At 38.8% G+C, this 22,148-nt stretch overlaps 1 protein-coding gene across 4 annotated transcripts in view; it reads left to right on the forward strand.

Moving 5' to 3' along the window:
• Positions 1–11,647, forward strand: part of NUP58 (nucleoporin 58) — a 35,627-nt gene extending 23,980 nt beyond the window's left edge. For 2 of the 4 annotated variants that reach the window (XM_050980815.1, XM_050980819.1), the window contains exons 14-16: positions 1,535–1,633; positions 4,437–4,532; positions 9,695–11,647. In XM_050980815.1, coding sequence (XP_050836772.1) covers positions 1,535–1,633; positions 4,437–4,532; positions 9,695–9,864 — 365 coding nt within the window. In that variant the 3' untranslated portion in view covers positions 9,865–11,647. The remainder of the gene's footprint in view (positions 1–1,534; positions 1,634–4,436; positions 4,533–9,694) is intronic. The other 2 variants (XM_050980825.1, XM_050980828.1) reach the window with 1 other exon arrangement.
• The last annotated feature ends 10,501 nt before the right edge of the window (positions 11,648–22,148 follow it).

Genomic DNA, 22,148 nt, shown 5'->3' on the forward strand with positions numbered 1-22,148 from the left:
TTTTAAATGCAAGAAATAGCTTGGGTTTTCCAACTATTCCCTGCTAAGCAGAGTCTGAAGGCTAACAACTTTAGTTGGCCTTAAAATTTAGTTTTAACACTACTTGATGTATTCAGATGTTATTCAGCTTGGATCACATAAATTTTTTGTGTTCCTAGCAAAAGTTGTTACTTTTCAACATACAGTGCCTTTCACTTGATTCAAAATGGTTTTCCATTTAAATCTTGAAATACTGAAATTATTTTAAGAGCTTGAAATATTCACATTTTAAAACTCTATATAAATATTAATAATGAGAAATTTTGAATGAAAATAGCCCAGATGTCATAATGGTTTAGGAAAAAGGTCAAAATCATCTGAGCTTTATAGTAATATTTGAATAAATCATCACTTTCACAGATATAGGATGTCAAGTATGTTCAAAGATGGAGAAGGCCATCTTGAGCAGAGGTGCAGATGTCTGTGGATTAAGAGTTTGGCACTGTATTTTATCTTTAATGGTTAAACTTTTAAAATAGTGCACTGAAAACTGTTTGAAAAAGACAGGAATAGAAGATTGTACTGTGAAAACTGTCAAAATATATTAATTATTTATCAGAATTAATTATTTTAAAATGTGTTAGTGATGGGCTAGACAGTTGATTCTTTATTCCCCAAGGTTAAGGTAAAATAAAGAAAGGAACTGAGACTGTAAATTTCATCTTGGCAGACTGAAATTGTTTTTTGACAGTCCTGCATCTTAATGTGAATATGCAGGGAAAGTACTGTCACCTTTTTTAAATTATGGAACAAACTCTGAAATTTTGAATGTATCTAATTGATTAAGGTACACAGAACTGTGCCTTTTGTAAATGGTTATTTAAACAGGTGGTTTGACTAGTTATTGACACTTATTGAATGGTGTTATGTAGCAGAGCTTAACAGAACTCAGTTATCACTTGTGTGGAAAAAAAAATGAATTGTCATGTTACTGTGTAATTGACTTGCTTAAAAATGAACAATAAATTTAATAAAATAAAGTCATTGTCTTGTTTTTTATCTTAGTGTTCTGTTTAAATTTGGATGGTATACTTGAGTAGTTTTGAAGAATCCTATTTATTAAATTAATTTTAGGTAATACAGTTTTAGTTACATTAATGTCAGTTCTTATGTTTCTAATTTGAAAGTTCTCCCTTTACTCTGATTCCATTAATAGAGGCGGCAAAATGTTACCTGTGAGTTCTCTCACAGTTTTGAATAACATTTTAAAGCTTAAGGTGAGACTGGTTAACTTATAAAAATACTAAATGGTGTTTTCCTGTTACTAGTTTTGGTTAGTTTCACCTTACTGCAATCAGTGTTTTCTTAGATTTTTGGCAAGTTAATGTAGAGGCAAACAGTTGAATGAGAAATTTTGATGAGGTAAAATCTGGGTTCTTAATAGGATTTGTTGAAAGCAGTGATGTTCACATTATCAAATACTTGAATAAGTAAATAAAGGACCTCTTTACTGTCAAAGAGTAAGGCAAGTTTGTTCTCATTTTTTTTGTACCAGGGCCACAGCCATCTCTGGGAGTTAGTTTTGGAACGCCATTCGGCTCAGGTATTGGCACTGGCTTGCAATCAAGTGGCTTAGGTTCTTCAAGCCTTGGAGGTACACTTTAACTTTTCTAATCTTTCATTGAATTATTATACCGCACAGCTGAATCTCTTGCAAACCTTTCACTCCACTAAGAGGATGGTCTGTTTCAGGGAAAGACCCTAGAGTTTGGCAGGTCTGTGCTTTCCAGGCTTCTTCCTGCCTTGCAGAAGGAGTTGCTAGGGCTAAGCCATTGTAGTGAAACGCCAAGATAAACAGGATTAGGTAATGACAGAGATTGTGCTCTAAAAGCTAGGGAAGGACATCAAGTGTGTTAGAACTACAACTTGACTGAATTTTACATATATGAAAGTTAGGCACCTGAGACATTAGATCACGCTGTTGGTAATCTGAGGAAGTTTTTCACCTTTTAACTATAGGGACCCATTTCTGCTTGTATTAAGATAAGAATTAATGTTAAAAAGTTACTGCTGTTCTGTGATCCTGAAATCTATTTGCTTTAGCATTCACTCTGTGCCTCAATGCTGAGGTGGGGAAAAGATCTCTCCCCCAGCTGAAAAAGCAACATGTGAAAGTGAGGGAAAAATACTTATCAGAATGTTGATAGTGCTGGTGGGGACTGTATTCCAGGAGGACACATGACTATGCAAAAGTAGGTGATATAAAAAAAAATTTCAAAGTTAATGTCGAGCTTTTATTTTTTATGTAATGTGTTCTCAGCACTAGAACTACAGATAGAATTTAAATGAGGAGCAGAAGCTAATTGGCATGTAAATTTCCTGTCTGTATAGGTCAGGGCTCCTACAGGTACTAATGTTTTCTGGAGCTTTTATAAGATCTGCAAAGAAAATTGTTATATCTGCTGATCTCAAACATAATGTGTTTTTTCTTGTTACATCCTCCCTTCTCTGCAGCCTCAGTCCCCCTTCCTACATTTTACCTATGAGCTGAACATATGAGTCAGTGTTGTAATGTATTGAAAAATTAGGCGTCGCTCAGTATTAGGAAGATGATGTAACCTGGACACTACATGAGCTTTACCTTTAATAATCATCTTAAAATACCTTTATATCTACCAGTGTCCCTTCTCATCAGATTTTAAGTGTTTTCAGATAAAAGAAAATCTGTATACCTAAACAAGGAAAAAGTGAAAATAATGTACTAAAAGGAAATTACTTTGGAATTAGCAGTTTTTCCTGCAATGTTTTAAATGTCTTAAAAAAAAAATCATAAAATTCTTCCATTTCTGCTGAAAAGGTTGTAGACTAAAGATTGTTCACCAGTCATACACATGTAAATAAATGAACATTCCAACTGCTTTTAGTTTTGTCCAAAAAACCTGACTTGTGTTCTCTTTTTTTTCCTAGCTCTCTGCCTAGGAAGGTATTTGCTTGCATCATTAATTTGCAAAATGTTTTAACAAATCCATAAGACTCTCTGATAGAAGCAAATGTAGAAGAATAAACACATACCTGCAAAATAGCCTGTAGGTGTGTTTTTGGAAACAAATTGGCTGAATGATTGCTTAAGTTTGTTTGGGATTTTAATCTTAGGGATTTGGGTTTTTGAACAGGACAATTTCTTGTGTATGCTCTGGCAGTTCTATTTTAATTGGGGAAATCTGCTCTCTTTCCTTGATTAATGTTCAGTTTACTTTGACAGTGATAAACAGAGGCTTTTACATTTAAGTATATGAATTATTAGCATAGATCCTATGCTTTGTTAAATATTTGCAGACACCTTGCCTGATCATTGGTTACGAATTTCAACCTAGATAAGAAAAAAGAGTGTCTCATTTAAATGAACTGTCTTACATGGAAATGATACTTGTCATTACCTACCCTAATTTGATTTTAACATCTCAGAAGACTTGAGAACACGGCTCCAGATAGTGTGTTCAGTCCTTACTGGTTTTAAACTCTCAAAAATATTTCTGTAAAGGAATAGTAAAGGCTCAGTTTGCAGTAAATAAAAGGATTTTTCCTCACTTGAAACTTAAGATAGGAGCATGATTTCCTCAAACATAAATACAAATACTATTTTCTTTCTGAAAACCTGAGACAGCCAAAATCAGAGTATATAGTGTTCCTATAGTTCGTATTGTCTGGCCTCTATTTCAGATTTCAAATATCAATTTACTTTTCCTTCCGAGTGACCTCATATCAATAACACAATTTGAAATCTTAAAAAATTTGTGTTATGAAATTATGAATGTTGCAAAATCAACAGAATTCAATTTTGTCACAGCTATACATTTAAGACTGTCCTTTAATGATGATTTTTCACATTAAATATTGTGAAATTTGTTTCTATTCTCTATTTAAACTATTTTGTAGTTTCCTAGATAAAGCTGATCCTTAATAACCTGGGAGGGGAATGACTTTAAAATAAGCCAAGTGTAAAGAGAAGAAAATGCTTTTACTGTTTTAAGCATAATTCTTTTTTCTAGAGTTGTAGGTGAAGATTGTGACTTTCTGTAATAAGTCATGTAACTTGTATCTGAAATTTCTTTGTTTTGGCTCATTTGGTTCCCATTTCCTACCAGTTTAACAGCAATTCAATAGAAATTTCTTGAACTCAGATAGTTCACACCACCTGTTTTTATAATTTTTTTTTTACTCAGTTTTGGATTTTGAAGGTAGTATTTTTCTCAATGCTTTCCAGTTTGCACTGTTTTCTTAATACAATGCTATGTTGAGGATAAATACTCTTCAGACGATAATCTTAGGAGTGTTCATTTACCAAATAATGCTTAGAATTATGTTTGGGTTTAGAATACTCACCTAAAACCTATGTGTCTTTAATTGCCGTGTCTGTAATTTTTTTTTGTTGTATGTCTTTACTATTATTCTACTAGGATTTGGAAGTAGCTCTGCCTTTGGAAGTAGTGCCACAGGACCATCATCATTTGGGTTTGGAACTACAAGTAAACCATCAGGAAGTCTAAGTGCAGGTTGGTTTGTTTATTTTGAATTTAAAAATCAAGTTTATCTTAAAGCAAGTCTTATAATCAAACTGCTGCACTCACTCCAAGATTGTTTAAAGTTGCATGTGTATATCACTGTTAACATAACTATTTACTTGCTAAAGACACATTTTCAGAAAAGTTTCTGGGTTCTGTTGAAGGTCTCCTATGTAGACAGTATTGATTGAGCATTAATGTTTCCCATTTCATGCTGTCTGTCCTAATTAAGAGTGGAAGCAGGTCAGATAGAGCCTCATACAGAGAAGAGCAGTTCTCACTTGAATGCATTGATATCAGTTACTGATTGAAATTCGTGTATAAATTAGTGACAAATATACTAGTAATTTGACTTACTTTATTTACAAATAAAACTTTAAATTATTTTCTTGAAGCCCAGAGGTTTCCTTAAAAATATATAAGGGCCTACTCTGAATAGTGAGTTATATGTATTGTATTTCTGTATATATTTATAATTCATTATATTAGCTACTTTGAAAACATTTCTGTGGCAATTGAACTGCACAGGGTGATAAAATATGGATGCTATTGTGCCTTAACTCAGAAGTCTGAAATATAGCTGGCACTTCTATTTACCTTTTAAATAGGAATAATAATAGGTTACTAAGTTAATACTAAGCAAATAACTTCTGTTATTTGTGTGTCTTGCAATCTTTTTTCCTTCATTGAAAGAGAATCATGTCTTAAGAAAAATTTTGATCAACTGCTGTTAAAAAAACCAGCATTTTGCTGGTATTTACTAGGAAGCGCTATGATTTGTATTCTGGATTCTCCTTGGTTAGTGGTGAGTTGCTAGGCCTGTAAAGTACTTTAGGCTTTGTATTATAAGGTGGAAATGGCTCACTGAGTTGGCTGTGTAACATTCATGAATATTAATAACCTAGTAGGTTCTTGATGGAACTCTTTACAGTATCTGGTGTCCAAGCATCAGCCTTCTTTTATTTAGTTCTTAATATGAGAAACAGTTGGAAGACTTACACTGCTTATAGTTTTAGCTTGTAGCCTCTTGTTCCTGAGTCTATATTAAATAATATTGCAGCATTTAAAGCTGCTGGATTGCAAAGTTAATAGTTTTTAACATATTAAAAATAGAATTACAGAGCTACTTGTATGGGTCAGTTGTCCATCACTAAGGAGGTATCAAGCCAAAATAAGTAACAAGTCTGTCTTAGCTATGTTGGTGGTGTGCAGAGGCAATTTAGATAGTTTCCCTCAAATCAGATTTTGTCATGGAGTCAGTGCCATCAATTTCTTTTGCAAATGAAGGGATTGCACCCAATAAAATTAAGATTGTCAATTATCTCAAAAGAGTGTCAGCTACAGAAAATAGCTGAATAAAAACAAGTGAAATGTAATTTCTGTCATTTTTTGCTGAGAAAATCAAGTGGTCATGAAATCCTTATTTAGACAGGTTATAGAATAGAAACTGCTATTAAAAATTTGGTAGCCCAGAAACACACTAACTTTTACCTTCTATATCCAAAACTTTATCTCATATAGCACCTGGCTTGCATATGATCTTTTATTTTATTGAGGGTGTATAAATGTGTATAAATGGGTTTGAATGGTACCTGAGGCTAGCTAGGTTATATTAACTTCTTTTAAATTTGTCCTGTTTCTTAGGTATCATTTACAGGATCCTGAAAGCATATTCTGGTTTATCTTATAATGGTTGCATCTTGTTTCTGAATCTATTTCTTTGAAAGAGCTAAGAAAGTGGGGTGAATATGGGTTATAGAATTCACTGTTGTTGCTGTTTGGGGTTTAGATATGAGCAGTTAAGTATTTTCCCAGACTAATGTGTATGGTAAGTGTGTGTTCCAACACACACCGTTCCAGGCTGCTTAGGCTGCCCCAGCTCACCTCCACAGATTTTCTATCGGTTTGATCTTATCTTAAAACTATAATTATAGATCCCCAAATTGGTTCTGTCAAGTGTTTGATTTTTATAAGTTATGTTTAATTGCTTTAAAAGATGCAAAAATGTTTGTAGTGGTATTACTGCTCTTCTTAGTTTCATTTTGTGTTTGAGGAGAAAATTCAGAGTCCTCTGATGGTCTTTGAGCATCTTCTAATAGTAAATTTGGCTTGGTCCAGGGATGGTTGTTGTGTTCATCAGCAGATGAAAAGAGCAGCTTTAGTCTCCTTGCAGTTTCTTTAGTGGACATAGTTGAGAGATGGAACAGTGTCCAACAGGCATCCCTCTGAAACACACTGACACGCTCCAGAAAGCTGACTCCAAAACAAGTCCCATTTAATTCCTACTCTTACTCATTTAATGGCAACCAAAAGGCTGATGTTAGTGGGCTATTGTAAAGGACATTCAGACTTTCCAAGTAAAGGAAAAAAATCACCATTGAATTTATTTAACAGTTTAATAAAATGCTAAGAGGAAGGTGAGTGTTCAAACACAATTTTGTGAAAATAGATGCTAAATATGCTTTGAAGATCTGAGTTGAAAACTTTTGCTGGAGACTTATTTTTGTTGAAGAATTGCAGCCTCAGTAAACTAGACAAGATATAATCAAGTGGGATCATGGCTGTATGCACTCATACTGCTGAAAAACAGACCTTAATATAATCTATGAGCAGCTTTTAGATAGAGAGGCCATAATAAATCAGTCAAAGCTGTTCTTGAAGTACTTTTTGATCTAGAGCACCCATTGTGGTATGGGAGATGAAAGCAGGAATGGATTGCCATCTGATCAACTGCTGTTTCTCCCTGTAGTATTAAAATTACCCAAAAAATGCTGTTATGGGGAGATACTCACCTTTGGCTTACCAAGCTAAAGGGCTGACAGAAGCAGAGATGCACAAGCCAGTGAATGAAGTGTGATAATAACACCATTTGGGGAGACGTGAGGCTATGTCCTTGAAGGGCAGGTTGTCATTTACTTCCTGAAAATCACTGTTCACACATAAATAATACTAATTTCAGCAAGGACATTGTTGATCACATTATACCTATGGTTCAAGACTTTGTGAGTCTTTGATCTATACTGAGCTATTCTGTGACTGATTGTCTTTTCTTGCAACAGAAATAAGACTCAATGTATATCTTGTTTAAGTTTTTTGTCTTGAAGATTTTTCATTTGAGTGTTCGTTGAGCCTTAGGGTTTCATTTACTTCTAATGTAACTTGGTACCTTGGCCTTGTTATGCTGCCATGACAGGAGAAAACCATAGAGATGAATTTCACATCTTCCTTCCTATACGTTTATGTCACTTAATGTCACTTCTAACATAACAGCTATTACTTTCCAAGCTGTATCTAAATTGAGAAGCATGTTCTCAGTCTTCTATCCCTTAGTTTATGCATCTCTTACTGTAATATTACTCAAGTAAACTGTAGCCTGCCTTCCCTGCATACTTCAAAATTGCATCTAGAAGCAGCAAGGTGGAGGTAATTGATGAACACTTTACTCTTGCCTACTGAACTCCTGACACTACAGGTCACATGCAGCTTTATTATGAATGGCATTCATGATGTTTTCTATGGGAAGCAATGCTTGCCTGTTATCTCACATACATGAAGTAAAAAGGTTCATTCATGAGACTCCCTGATCCATCTTAGCTGGGATTCAGAGCTATCAGGAAATGGAGCAACAATTGCATGTGTTTCACCCCTTACATCCTAGGATGAGAGACAAAATAGCCCGCAAAATTTAGACAAGACCCAAATGACCACTATCAGTCATTATCATTAGTCACGCTCCAGATCTGCACAACCATTTCACTGACAATGAATTCTATGCAGACAACTGCATGCTGTAGGAGTGTGAGGTACTGGACTGTTGATAATGAATTTTCTTGACAAGATGATGTGTGTAACCCCTGTCCAGACATTGCAGGAGGAAGAGTTTCATGTTATATTTTGAAGTAGTTCTTAATGCAGAGTGTCAGTACCAACTGAGAGAACAGGAGACATCAGGCTTGTGAGAGCTACTTTAGGATTCTGATGAGACAACCAGTCAGGCTTTTATTTCTGTACTCCAAAAATATTTTACACATTGAGTTGAAGATACTGATGTGACCAAAAGATTGCTTCAACTGTCTGCTAGAGAACTATGAAGCAATATAAAGTAATGCATATTGAGAATATACTCTTTCTTGATTGTGAACCAGTCCCATTTTTCTTATTAGCTTTTTAGCTTTTTCTTATGAGTTCATCAGCTTATTTTTGCAGGTCTTCATATACAACTTGTATGAAGCTCTTTATTAAAATCTGAACTTGTTCATGTCTTACTTATTATTTTGTGGTCTCTTGAGACAACAAAAAGTGAAGTTATGAAGTTATACTTCTTAAAGTAATCTTTGAGATATTTCTAGCATTCTCTAATAGTTGCAATTATTATCTAAGTTGATTATGCATAATTGATACAGATTTATAAAAGAAAGCGAAATTAGTTAGTGTTACTGTTGCTGGAAATTGTAGGGGGACTTTTTCCAACTGATCTTGTTTCACAGCTGCATATGTTCAGTTTGTTTACCTTGATAGAAGAGGGTAGAGGAGTTAAAATAGCACAATTTGCTCAGCCAGTCATGCTGTTTTTCCAAAGCTTTGTTTCCAGTGCTGTTTTTTGGTTTATCATAAGGAGTGTTTTTAAATACAAACAGTCTGACAAGGATTTTTTGAGCCTTTTCTGCCTCACATTTAAGGTGTGGTCTGTGCCACATATGTAAGAGGGAGACTGAGCACTCCAGCTCCAGATTTGCCATTTGTCTGCTGTGAGTGAAGTGAGTGGTCCATGGTCCACCTGCTGCCTTCCCTCCCACCTTAGGAGTGCACCGCCTGTTTATGCTGAGAACTTGAGGAATCGTGGTTCTTCTGTTGTACGATTTCAGTGGGACTTTTGTGTGTTGCTCTTGTATGGGTAATGGTATAATAGACTTGTGATTTAGGATATGATCATTGGCACTCACTGAGGTAGTCTCTGTTAGTGCTGCATTATCCAAGTTGCTGTGGCAAGTCCGAGTGCTTTAGCAATGTGATTTACCATTGTTGATCTGCGTTGGTATAAAGTGTTATGGCTGCTGATAATAAAGTGGCTGCTGGTAAAAACTTCAAGGAGAATGAATTTACAATCCTGATATATAACTGATGTTTTAAAATATTTTTCCCTCCCCCATAAGGCTTTGGGAGCTCGACTACATCTGGGTTTAACTTCAGCAATCCTGGCATCACAGCATCAGCTGGCCTGACGTTCGGGGTGTCTAATCCTGCATCTGCAGGCTTTGGGACAGGAGGGCAACTTCTTCAGCTGAAGAAACCTCCAGCTGGAAACAAACGAGGGAAAAGATAGGCACCTCTTTTAGGGAGGGGGAAGCGCATCAACTTTCTTCATCTGAAAAGTCTATTTTTGTAGATTGATTAATTAAATTGCATCCCAGGAGATTTATAAAAATTTTGCTACTTTTCCCTAGTGAAATCATATTGAACAGCTATTTTCTTGTGAATAGAAACCTGTTTATGTATTTTTATTTTGGGCCCTAGTTTTAGAAATGTTCTATACTGCATTATTATTAAAAAATCTTGTAAAATCATCTATTTAACCTAATGTTAGTAGCAGAATATTTTTTGTTAATAAGCTTTATACCATATGAATATATGCATATTTGTTTTTTTTGTACAGATAAAATATATTCTAGTACAAATACTAGAGTTCATATCTTCTGTTCCTGGATATGGCCTTTAAATCTACTTCAGGGTGTTTTTGTGTATATGGATGTAAATATATACAGTACAGTGCACACATCTGTGTGTATGTATGTGTATATATATATATGTATAAAACACAGATGTGCATACCTTCCCCCACAGACAGATCTCCTTTTCTTTGTGTGTTCTGTTTCTCCATGTTGTCCTGTGGTCCCATATCTTGATGTTCCTAGGAATTTCAGATAGTGGGTCCCAAGGTGTGTCATCATTGCTCCTGTGTTTTGTTGTTTAAAACCAGCTGAAATATGTTTACTATTTCATAAAGTTTGGTAGATAGTGGTTAGTAGCTGTTTTGGTTTTGTTTTGGTTTTTTTAACCTTTTTCTTGGCCCATTTAGCAGCCAACTCTAAAGAAGAATCTGAGATTTTGACACAGACATTTCATAGGTAATGTTCCCAAACTGTTGGATTTTGGTTTTCTCCTGAGTTGAAGAGTAGGGCACTGCTGGATTTCAGCCAAAAGCTCAGGATGCCACAAGGTCTGTGTGCAAACAGGAGTTGTCAGGCTGGATGAGCTTTTCCCTGCATTTGAGAGAGATAAGATGCACTGTCCTAATGAAAACCCAAAATAAGTGTTACAAACCCAAGTTGCTTCATGAGCTTCTCTTCAGCACCGCTTTAAAAGCAGTTGGGCATCTGCTTTTAAACAAGGTGTAGTACAGTAACTTGCTGTTCAAGAACAGAGGAGGAGAATTATGTAATTTGAAGGTTGAAGCTATTGCAGCAGTACTTTATGAATCCTACATACTGTAACATCATAGCTTGTTCTGCATCTCCAATTTGGTGTGCACTAGGAATATCCAGGAAAATATCTTAAGAAGGAAATAATAGATCAATTGATTCTTTGCAAATAATGATGCTAGGTTGATGTGTGAGCATGAAACTTTGGAGCCAAGTTGATTTTATGTAGAGGTTTTGTCACTGGCTTTCTATTGTTAAAGTATTACTACCATTTTGTATGTTTTGGAAGTGTCTGCATTCAGCAGTGATTGCTCTTTGACAAATGTTTGGTTTGTCACTTAATCTGATAAAATTAAGGGAAACTGAGCACAGAATTCTTCACTTTTGTACTTGTATGTTATTGCATCTTTGTGAGCAGTCTCTTAGGAAGGGATATGTGTTTTTTTAATGTCGCAGAAAAATAAAGCTTATGGTTTATTTTGATTTCAACCCGTTTTTAAAATTTTACTGGGCTGCAGTCAAAACTGTAATGTTTGTATTTCTTTGTTACTGCTTTTTTTAATAGTTAATATGTTAAACCACTGGACTCTTATAATGTATTAATTTGTGAAACTAATTCTAAATGTGTACTGTTTGTCCATATGTGCAACTTACCATTGTGCAAACAATAAAACAATAATGCTGTGATCCTTGTAATACATACTTGCCTATCTGAGAGATCATTTCCTGTCATTCTCCTGCATTATAGGAGAAAAAACTTCATTGGCTAATATGTAGAACTGTTCTTCCTAGAATTCATATAGTGCAGAATTGTTCTTGCTGAAGTTAGGGCCTTGATCCTGGATTGTAAAGTGTGGAGGGAGAGGGGGTAAAGGGAGGTATTGTATTGTGGGGTTGCCTTGAATTTCTTCACTGCACAACGTAAGTCTGGATCATGGTATAATGTAACACAGTGCTAGGAATGGCTTTGTAAATTGGGAAACAGTCTGAGCCTCCTGGGCACCTGTGCTCTGCTTCTTTTCCAATTAACCGCAGTTATGTCCTTAATTTAGCCTAAGTAAAAAAATGATTGTATAATAGAATAATCACATATAGTAGTACAAACTAAAGTCAAAATGAGATTTGAAATAATTATATTCCCAGACTGTTACTTGGGTGGTTGAATTTAGCCATGATTTTTGGGGATCAGCACTGTAGACATTGTTTCAAATTGTCTTTCACCCCAATTTAAAGACGGGTTAATATGATTAGAGTGTAATATACAAATGCATTCAAGGTTTGGCTTGGTTTTCTACAAAGCAGGTCAAGAAGCTGGCCTATATTTAAACGCCATGAAATTAAATCAAGTCTAGATGATCTGTTCTGTGAAGAAAGAAAAGTCTGGTCTGGAAGAAGGTTCAAGTCCATGTGCAAGATATGGTTTTCTTTTAGTTTGTACCTTGTACAGCTGTGGTATGAACATATGTATGTGACCTCTTTCCTTTAGTTTTTCCTTCAGCGTTCTCCCTACGGTGAAGGCAGCAGAAGGGAAAGAACTGTGCCTTAGATTACTTGGTTCAGGAACCTCTTTCTTTGTGCTTGCATGTGTCTCTGTCAAATCATTTAGGTAGATGCTACACTTAGCTACTTACTTCTTGTGGATTGTGATGTTGGAGACTGAAATAAGGTGGAGTGGGTCACAGTTTATGCATCTTCCTCACCATAAGAACATCCAAATTCAGCTATACTCCCTTCATCTACATGTTCCTAACATAACTCCGTTTTGGATCATGATTGCATTTAGAGCATCATTTTTTAAAAAATTGAAATAAGGTTCAGGAATACAGCTTTAGTGGCCTTTCTCCCCCTGTAGTGGTATTTCCACTCCACTACTCATGAGGACAGTAGAAATAATCCAGTCAGCTCAGTTATGTTACTGGTTGTACCTGGAATATGTCAGCAGACGCACCATGTATATTAATGAGAAATTAAAAGTGCCTTATGCTCTACAAAAAGCTTGTTTCCCTACAACTTTTTCAAGTTTCTAAGAACAAAGAACTATCTATGTGCAAAAATTTCCAGCAATTAATTATGTAGTTTTGGGATTGTGCTGTCAGGCTGTTTCTCTCTTCCCTCTCATTCAGTACCTTCCAGCACTGTGGCTGCTGTCTCCAGACACTGATGGATGGTTAAAGTATCACGGGAATTGACTGGTATGGATTCTCATGGAATGGGCACCTGGGTTTGGGGAGGGGAGTGACACGGAGTTGATGCCTGCAGCAGATCTGGAAGATGGCGATTACCCACTGTGACAGTGTCCATAGAGCTTCAGCACAGCTGTGACGTTCCATCTCCTCTCAACCAGGCTGGTAGGTTCCTTCAAAGCAGGATGGAAGTGTGACGGGGATGAAGTGTGGGGAGAGGTGAGGGGATGTAAGGCGCAAGGCTTACTGCTGTGAATGGCACAACTCTCTTTAATTCAATTCAGGATCATTTCTTCTGAGCTCAATGTTGAATGGTCATTGGAAGGCCGGAGGCTGCCAGTTACATCCTGCCACCACAGGAACCTTGTGGGAGTAGCTATCATGCAGCATGTGCAATGAAATGGTCAGTGACCACTTAAAGAGCTGCAAGTCTGTGGGGCTGGATGGGGTCCACCCAAGGATACTGAGAGAGCTGGTGGAAGAACTGGCTGAGCTACTTTCAATCATTTACCTGCAGTCTTGTCAGCAAATGGGACACCTGTCTGCAAGACTGGTCAGAAGGAAGATCCAAGGAACTACAGGCCTGTCAGCATTATCTCAGTGTTGGGGAAGGTCATGGAGCAAATCATCTGGTGTGCTATCATGTGGCATGTGCAGGACAACCAAGAGATCAAGTCCAGCCAGCAGGTGGGGGTTATGAAGGGCAGGTCCTGCTTGACCAATCTTGATCTCCTTCTGTGACAAGGTGAAAAGCTTGTCACAGAAGTGGGTGAGGGAAAGGTTGTGTGTTTTCCGCTTGGACTATTGTAAAGTCTTTGACACGTTCTCCCACAGTGTCCTGGAAAAACTGGCTACTCATGGCTTGGACAGGTGCATTTGTATCAGCAGTAGTGTGGCCAGCAGGAGCAGGGCAGTGACCGTCCCCCTGTACTCAGCACTGCTGAGGCCACAGCTCCAATCCTGTGCTCAGTTCTGGGCCCCTCACTGCAAGAGAGACATTGAGGGGCTGGAGCGTGTCCAGGGAAGGGTAGCGGAGCTGGGGAAGGGTCTGGAGCACAAGTCCTGGGAGGAGCAGCTGAGGGAGCTGGGGGTGTTCAGCCTGGAGACAAGGAGGCTCAGGGGGGACCTCATCACTCTCAACAGCTGCCTGAAAGGAGGGTGTGTGTCAGTCTCCCAGTCAACAAGTGACAGGACAAGAGGAAATGGCCTCAGATTGTCCTAGGGCAGGTTTAGTTTGGATATTGGGGAAAAATACGTAACTGAAAGGCTTGTTGTCAAGCACTGGAACAGGCTGCTTAGAAAAGTGGTGGAGTCACTATCCCTGGAAGTGTTCAGAAACAATGTGGGCTTGCTGCTTAGGGACAGGGAGTAGTGGTGAGTGTGGCCATGCTAGGTTAGTGGTCAGACTTAATATTTTCAATCTAAACAATTCTATGACAAGATATGTCACCCTTTGTTTCTTTGTTGTAAACATTTTATGACACACTTTTTTTTAAGGTGGTAGAATTTTGTTGAACTTCAATATTTGAACAATTCTTCTGACCCATTTGACTCCTGTTGCTAGGAGGTTTATTACTCAATGCTTTTTTCAGTCCACCTCAGGAATTTAATCTTTATAACCCATGGCTCCTGTTAAATGCCACAGTGAGGAGGTGAGTAGGCTGTGTGTTTCGTTAGCTTTGTTTTCTGCTTTCTCACCCTTTAGAAGTAAGGCAATTCTTAAAAATTCTTTGGATTTAAATTTGGACTCTTCTACAAACTAGAAGAGCTTCTGGGTTGATTTTACTTTTGTTTGAGTACAGATCAGCCCCCACCAGGATACTGGGTCATTTCTGTTGAACAGTTGTATGGAAAACTTGAAATACTCCTGTCCTAAATAGGTCAATAGCTGAAGAAGCAAAAGATATATATGTTCAATTAATGTTTCCTAGACTGATGGATGTCTCTTTTTTTCTTTTCTCTTTGATACAGGGATCACTGTACGGCGTGTGCTTGGGTACCAGAAGGACAGCAGTTTATTGGACAGTCATGTAATTGCTTCCAAAATAAAATTCTGATTAGAAGTTGGCATATAGCTCCTGTCTGTGCATTTAATATGGCACTTTCTGGTAACAGGATATGCTTCTGGGGCAGTGATGATCCTGGCCACAAAAGAAAGCTAGGATGATGAGGTTTTGATCAGTCACTGTGCTCTACTAAAAAGGGAAAGAAACACACACTTGATGAATATTCAAAGTCAAGGATTCAAAATCAAACTTAATATTATATGAAATTTGAAAAATACCATGTCCTCTTATTAAGGGGAGAAGGGGATAAATTCTCATGGGGGAAAAAAATGGTGACAGGCAGCTTGAGTAGACTTCAAATTGAGTGAAACCTTGGGGAAATAAGTATGCAGAAGCTGTGTACAGTTGGGTAGTCTATTAACTCCATGGTTAAATATCTAAGTAGAAACTACCCCTAAAGTGAAAAAACACCCAAACCTTCTCATCCTGTTAATGGTGTTAGCATTCCTTGGCTGTTTGGTCTACCCTTATTTCTTTACTAACATGCACATAAAAGGAATCTAACCTTTGAGTGTGAACACTTTCACTGTGCTTCTGTCTGGGGATCAGGTAAGATAGATGTGATAAATGTGTCCTTATTGGGAAAAAAGTCCATCTTTCAAAACAAAGTTTGTGGTGAGTGGGCCCAAATGTTGAATGGAAGCAATGGCAGTGAGCAGTTAGTCCTCAGTGGTGTGGGGACATCCCTTCATCTCTGCTGGAGACCACTCGTTTTGTGACAATGTGTGGAGGAGTGATGGTGAGCATACTTGTATGTTACCACTGTGCTGCCTTTGTTTGGTGCAGCTGTGTGTGGCACAGCTCTCCAGAGCATTGCCTCCTTTAACAGCTACGGGGGGTCTAATTTAGCACTGGGTCAGACAAAGTGAATGGACACAAGTGATAAGGAAGGTGCCAGCCTTAACGCCATGGAAACCAGTCTTAGTAACACACATTATATCAGTCTCAAATAGGAATTGTCTTTTATCTTATTTTGTTTGGTTGCTGACTAAAGGAGCAGGCAGATGTTCACATACCTCCAGCAGCCAAACCAGAAGCAAGCCTTATTCCCAGGGATGGGAAGACTTTTGGCTGCTAGCTAAGCTTGTGTGGTATGGACCACAGAGCAAAGCTCTTAACTGATCCCGAGGTGGCAAAGAGAAGTTGATGCTGAGCACTGCTCTGAGACCAAAGAGGGAAGGCTTTCAACATTGCTTATGTTGGCTTTGGGTGTGATGATGCTGTCAGTGCCAATAGCAACCTCCCACATGTATTGGGGATGTGAAAAAGAGGCTGGAGCTGCAGGAAGACTGTGACAGCTTGTCAAAATTTAATTTCTGCACTGGAGATGCAGGTCTAATACAAAGGCATATTAGGTTCAGTTTATACTTTATTTGTAAAAATATTTAGCTAGAAATGGTCCTCTGAGTAAATTGTCATTTTACTTGAGAATTGTCACCTTTGTCATCACCTCTCCCCATGACTTATTTCTAGTGCTGCAGCAGCTGGTGCTTTTTGTTCTGTCTTGGTGATACCCGTGTTGGGGAGGCATCAGGGCTTGCCAGGCTTTGGAGCTGCTGGAAATAGAGGGACAGAAGGGATACGGGGTAACATCCTGATCTCAGATAGATGGATGGTAATATCAGTCAGCCAGTGACAGAAATAGTAATATAAAAATCCTAACACTGCTGCAGAGTGCTGGATGTATAGTTTTAAGCGCCCTGGGAAGTGGAGGGAGGGGCAAAATTCCAGAGCCTCTTTGCCGGGCTAGGTAATTGTTGAGTAAAATAGCAATGATTCAAGCAAATACAGTCTTCTTTACTTCTTTTCTAGGCAGTGTAAAAAATGTCCTGATCTAGAAAATATTCTCAAAAATACTGTTAATTTTCCACAACAAGTTGCTGCTTCTTGCCTGTCTGCAGTAATAATCCCTATATAAACCCCCAAACTGCAAATTCAGGCGCACTAAGACCTGATGAGAAGAAGTGCTTTTCTTTTTTTTTTTCTAGAACCTCACTGATTTCACTGCACAGGCAAAAAGTGCAATAAAAGGCAACAGCTGTGTAGTGATGCTATTTCTGCTATATGGTGCCCTTGTCTTGGACTAAGGCATTAGGAGGTAAAGAACAGTAAATTTCTGGTTTTAAATATCCTTAGTTTTCTCTTCCTGAATTTGATAAAATGCTCATGCTTTGTGCTCTGCATGGGATAAACTGAAGTGTGAATGTGGAAAATTCTGTACTTCCCTGGGGTTTTGTTTTTTTTAGTTTAAATAACTTTTTAATAATGATGTCTTGTCAAATTGGCCAGCCTTACTGTGAGGGCAGACAGTGGAATGATGGGTTTCATCCACAAGTCTTCCTCTGGTTTTTGTCTGAGGAGTGGAAAAAAAAATACTAAAATTCTTTCCTTTTCTTGCTAGTGGCTGGAGTGGTTGGTTGGAGCAGAAGTTATAAATCAATTAGGAAACAGTATCCTTTTCAATTTGAAGCTGTGCACATCAGCTTTGTATATTGTACAGCAATCTGTTGTGTCTGCAGCAAGTGGAAGCTCCAAAAATCGATGCACTAAGACTCGAGGGAGAAGAGCCTGACATTTGTATTAATCAAGGCTGTCTGAGTAGTTGGACAATGCTAACTAACAAGCTCCCTAAAGCTCTGCTCCGACTGGGCTGTGTTGAAACCGGGGGACATTTTCTGAGTGACAGCCTCCTCCTGCACTCGTGAATTTGTAGGGAAATGTCCCCCAGCACTCGGAGGTACTGTCACCCGCTCACCTCCCTTCAGCTGCATCCTCCAGCCCCGTTATCAGGACAGCGGTGCATTTTGGAGCCAGACGGGCGATACGGGAGGTGTCTGTGCCGGCTGTGATAAGGTGGTGCCAGCACTGATTCCTGCTGTCACTGCGGTGTGTGCTGAGAGCGAGCACTCCCAGCAGGAGCTGAGCTGTGCCTGCTGATGTGCTCGGTGCCGGTGCAGCCACTGCAGATTCAAAGCCCAGCCCCTGAGGAGTGTGCTAACTTCATATCCCTTCATTTAAAGCTATTTTTACAGTTCCTTTGCCTCATCCCATGACTGGGGTTTTTTTTATTCCCTTGGGTCATCTTGATCTAATTATTCTCCAGGAAATGAGAGCCAATAAAAGAAAGCCTTTTGCTATGAGTACACGTGTATTTTAAAATGTAGATATTAAATATGTTCCCTAAGCAGAAATAAAAACCAGTCCAGCTTATGTAACCAATACCACAATTGGAGTGGCTGTTTCCACCCTTAAGTGTACTGATGGTGTTTAAATTATACTTGCCACAGGTACACTAGTGTAAAAGGTACCTAATAACCAGGTTGGGAAGAAAAGGAAAGGCTCCTAAGGTAAGCTCATATATTCTGCTAACTATCCTCACCTGGGAAATTGTGTTGGTGTGACCTGTCAGTACGGATTGCAATCTCAAATTCAACAGTTCTCCATACAAACTCCACAGTGGAGTTTCAGTCATGCTACTCTTCTCACGAACTTCACATGGGGGCAGCAAGGCATTGCTTTAGCAACGGGAAACACAGTTTTGCCTGAGAAGTGACTTTGCTGGGATAAATGGACAAGATGCAGGGATTTCAACTCCAAGGTAATTTATTTAAACCTACAAGCAATAAAACAAACTGTTTTTAAACCAACCCTCTGCACGATCAGAATTAATTCCTGTATTTTGTGTTACCAGGAAGAGGAATCTCTTTTGTTGAAGTGTATAAAAAGCAGTAAAATCCATCTCTTGTGGTAAGCATGGCCTGACATTTACATGCCAAGTCATCTGAACAACAGCACCATGATGATGAGTTCTAGCTGAAGACTTCAGGCTATGTTTAATTTACAATTCTGATCTGCAATGTTGCAGACACAACAGTAAAACCAAAGTAATTCCAGAATACAGATTTTCAAGATTCCTGATAAGGTTGCAGAATTGTTTGACAGTAGTGATGTAACAGTAGGTATGTGAGCTAAATGGAATGGGAAAGTACATTTTTGCCTGTTTGGCACCTAGGCTGGGCAATGGAAAGCAGATAATCTCACTTGTGCCCAAGTGACAAGACCATCAAGGATGAAACTGGAAATTCCAAAGTGGAAGAAGAAGACTATCCATCTGCCATCTAAACTTTATCACCAATGGGTCAAAAAGAAGGAGAACAGGAGTTGCTGCTGGTTTTGTGTTCTCTCCTGTATCAAGGGAATGTGACAAGCTACAACAGCATGGGTTGAAAATACCATAGGGAAAACAAAACATCCCTAACAGCGAGAGCCACTTCCACACCCACAGAAGCTCACAGCAGCTTGGAGAGTCGTGTCACAGGGTTTTCCTTTTCCTAGCCCTAGGAGAGACTCCAACCAAAACAGACAGAGATACTGAATAAGGTGAGAGGTCTGTGTTCCAGTGTGGTCTTGGAGAATTTGTAGGATAGACACCCAAAGGGGAGGATAGCAACTGTTGTTTCTTACTTATTGTTACAGTTTCCACATATTTGTCCTTTCTCCTCTTTCCTTCCTGTCCAGTGTGTGCTGGCACAGCCAGCCCCGACAAATGTTTGTGGTACCTCGCTGTGAATGGCTCTGCAGCTCAGACTCAAGGTGGGGTGTCCTCTTTTTCCCCTTTCTTGAACTGGGAGCTGTTCAGAATGAAATGTGCTTTTGTATTATCTCTCTTTTCGTGCCTTTCTTATTTCTGTTGTCTTTGTTTGAAGTAGGAGCTGGTGTATTTGTGAAGAAGTTCAGCACACAGGGCATGCCAGCCCTAGGAAAGCAAAGCACCGTGCTCTGAAAGCACAGAAATACTTTTGAAAAATTTTCATCTGAAGGGAGACTGTAATATGGAGAGAGACGTCTGGAGAGAGCCAGCAAAAATGCCCTTGTTACAATAAGGAGAATGCCTCTCAATGCAGTGACTGAATGAATTTACAAGGTAAGCAGATAGCAGTGTTAGAGACCCACTTAAACAGAGGGTGGCCATTATCCCACAGCAGCTCTGCCTTCAAGGATCAGCATCCAGGCTGGACAGTGGCACAGGCAGCTGTGCCACAGCTCTGTGCCCAGGCATGCAGGGGTGCAGGTACTGCTCCCACACAGCCAGTGCCACAGCTGGAGGTTGGGTCCTGTAGATGCTGCTATGTGCTGTACATGGACACAGCCCCTACACTGCTGCACAGGCAGTTTGCAGCTCAGAGTGTTAAAAATTATGTGGAAAATGCACTTCACCTATTTCAGACAAGAAATAGCAGAAGTGCTTTTAAGTCTTATTTTCACTGCTCTAAAAGAGACAATTTTTCAGGACTAGCAGAACAGCAGGTGAGTTTTTCAAATTCCCAAAATAAAACATTTTATTTGCTTTCTTGATATCATGCATTTGTCTGGAAAGGACAAAGAACATTTCTACTGATCCTAAGGCCTCAGAAAACTATATCTGGTAGTAGTATTACAAATTCAGAGATTGGTAGGGGAAAAAAAAAGAAAGTTTAAGCAGATAATAGAGATTTTTAGATTATGTGATCATTACTGAATACATGTAGGACTTAAAAATCTTTCCCACTCCACCATCTATATGTTACTTTAATTGTATCTAAAAGCTGCACTCTAAAGATGCTTATTTAGCTGGGATGGGGTGTGTTTGGTGTCCTACAAAATCTGGGATAGGTTTATTTTACATTGAAATTGATTGAACTAATATAATGAGATTGCTTGACACGGGGTAAGCAAGTGAAAAAGTCACAGAATAGGAAAGACTTGCTATATTTATGTGTTTCCACATATTTCTTGGTTCTGGATTTTTGTGTGCTTTTAAATTTAAATCATAGGGATATTACCTGATCAGCTTGTAAAGGCAGTGAAAAAACCACCCCAAACTCCACTAATTAGTCAATTGCTAAATAGGATCTAAAGCATTTTGCAAAGTGCCAAATGTTTTAAGTTTCACAAAAGCATAATGAGGTACACTATTATCTCTGCTGTTATCCAGGCAAGTTGAGACAAATCCTGAGCTTGAATAAATAAAGTACTTGTTACAGATAATCTCTGCAGGGGATCTGGTACCAGTATTTTGTTATGATCAAGACTCCTAACTTGGAGTACAGACTAGATTAGATAGTCTGCTTTTCACCTCTCTTCTCATAGTCTGGTTTTGCTATTGAAAGAGAACCACCTTACTGAGTATCAGTGAACCATCAACTCAAAGGATGGGACTGGGAAAGTATTTTGCTTGCCACGTATAAAAGAATCAAGAAGCTGCTTTTCTTATTATGAAAACGTGTGTCTAACCCAGATTTAAGGAAAATGATCTCGTAGGAAGACCTCAGTGAATGTAGGCATTTAACAGCTGCTGTGCTGTCACTTGTGGCTGCCAGACATCCCAAGACAGGTCACTGGCAGGAGCTCATGGTTCTAATTCCTTTCCCAGGCAATCCCCTTCCCTCCCTGTGCCCCATCGCTGATGGGGGTGTCTTGAGCAATGGGTGCTGTGGGGGGCATGGGCTGAGTGTGCAAAATCCGTCACTGTCCAGGACTGTCTGTGGTGGGCTCCTTGTGCTGGAGCTGACAGCGCTGGGGAGCTGCTATTCAGGCTTTGAGATGGAGCATCTCAGACCCCATCAGTTGAATCACTGCAAGTTTCTTCTCGTCACCCAGCTGGACTGATTGGGTGATGTAAAACCTGTGGTGCTACAGCCCCATTTCCGTCTTGGTAAGTGCAAACTTTTCCAAAGGTCAGCTGCTCCTGGTTATTAATCCTCTCTGAAGTAAGAAAGGCATGAGGTGTGAGGGGCCACCTCTGCACCCTGCCCCTGCAGCAGCACAGCTCCAGCCATGGACTGAGCTGCAGAAGGGCCACGGCTGGAAAAAACTCACTGGGAGCACCAGCGAAGCTGAAGGGGCAGAGTGCATTTACCTGGTCCCGAAGAGCAGCAGTTCAGTGAAAGCCCCTTTTTG

Source organism: Serinus canaria, chromosome 1, assembly GCF_022539315.1.
Source record: "Serinus canaria isolate serCan28SL12 chromosome 1, serCan2020, whole genome shotgun sequence".
Lineage (NCBI taxonomy): Eukaryota > Metazoa > Chordata > Aves > Passeriformes > Fringillidae > Serinus > Serinus canaria.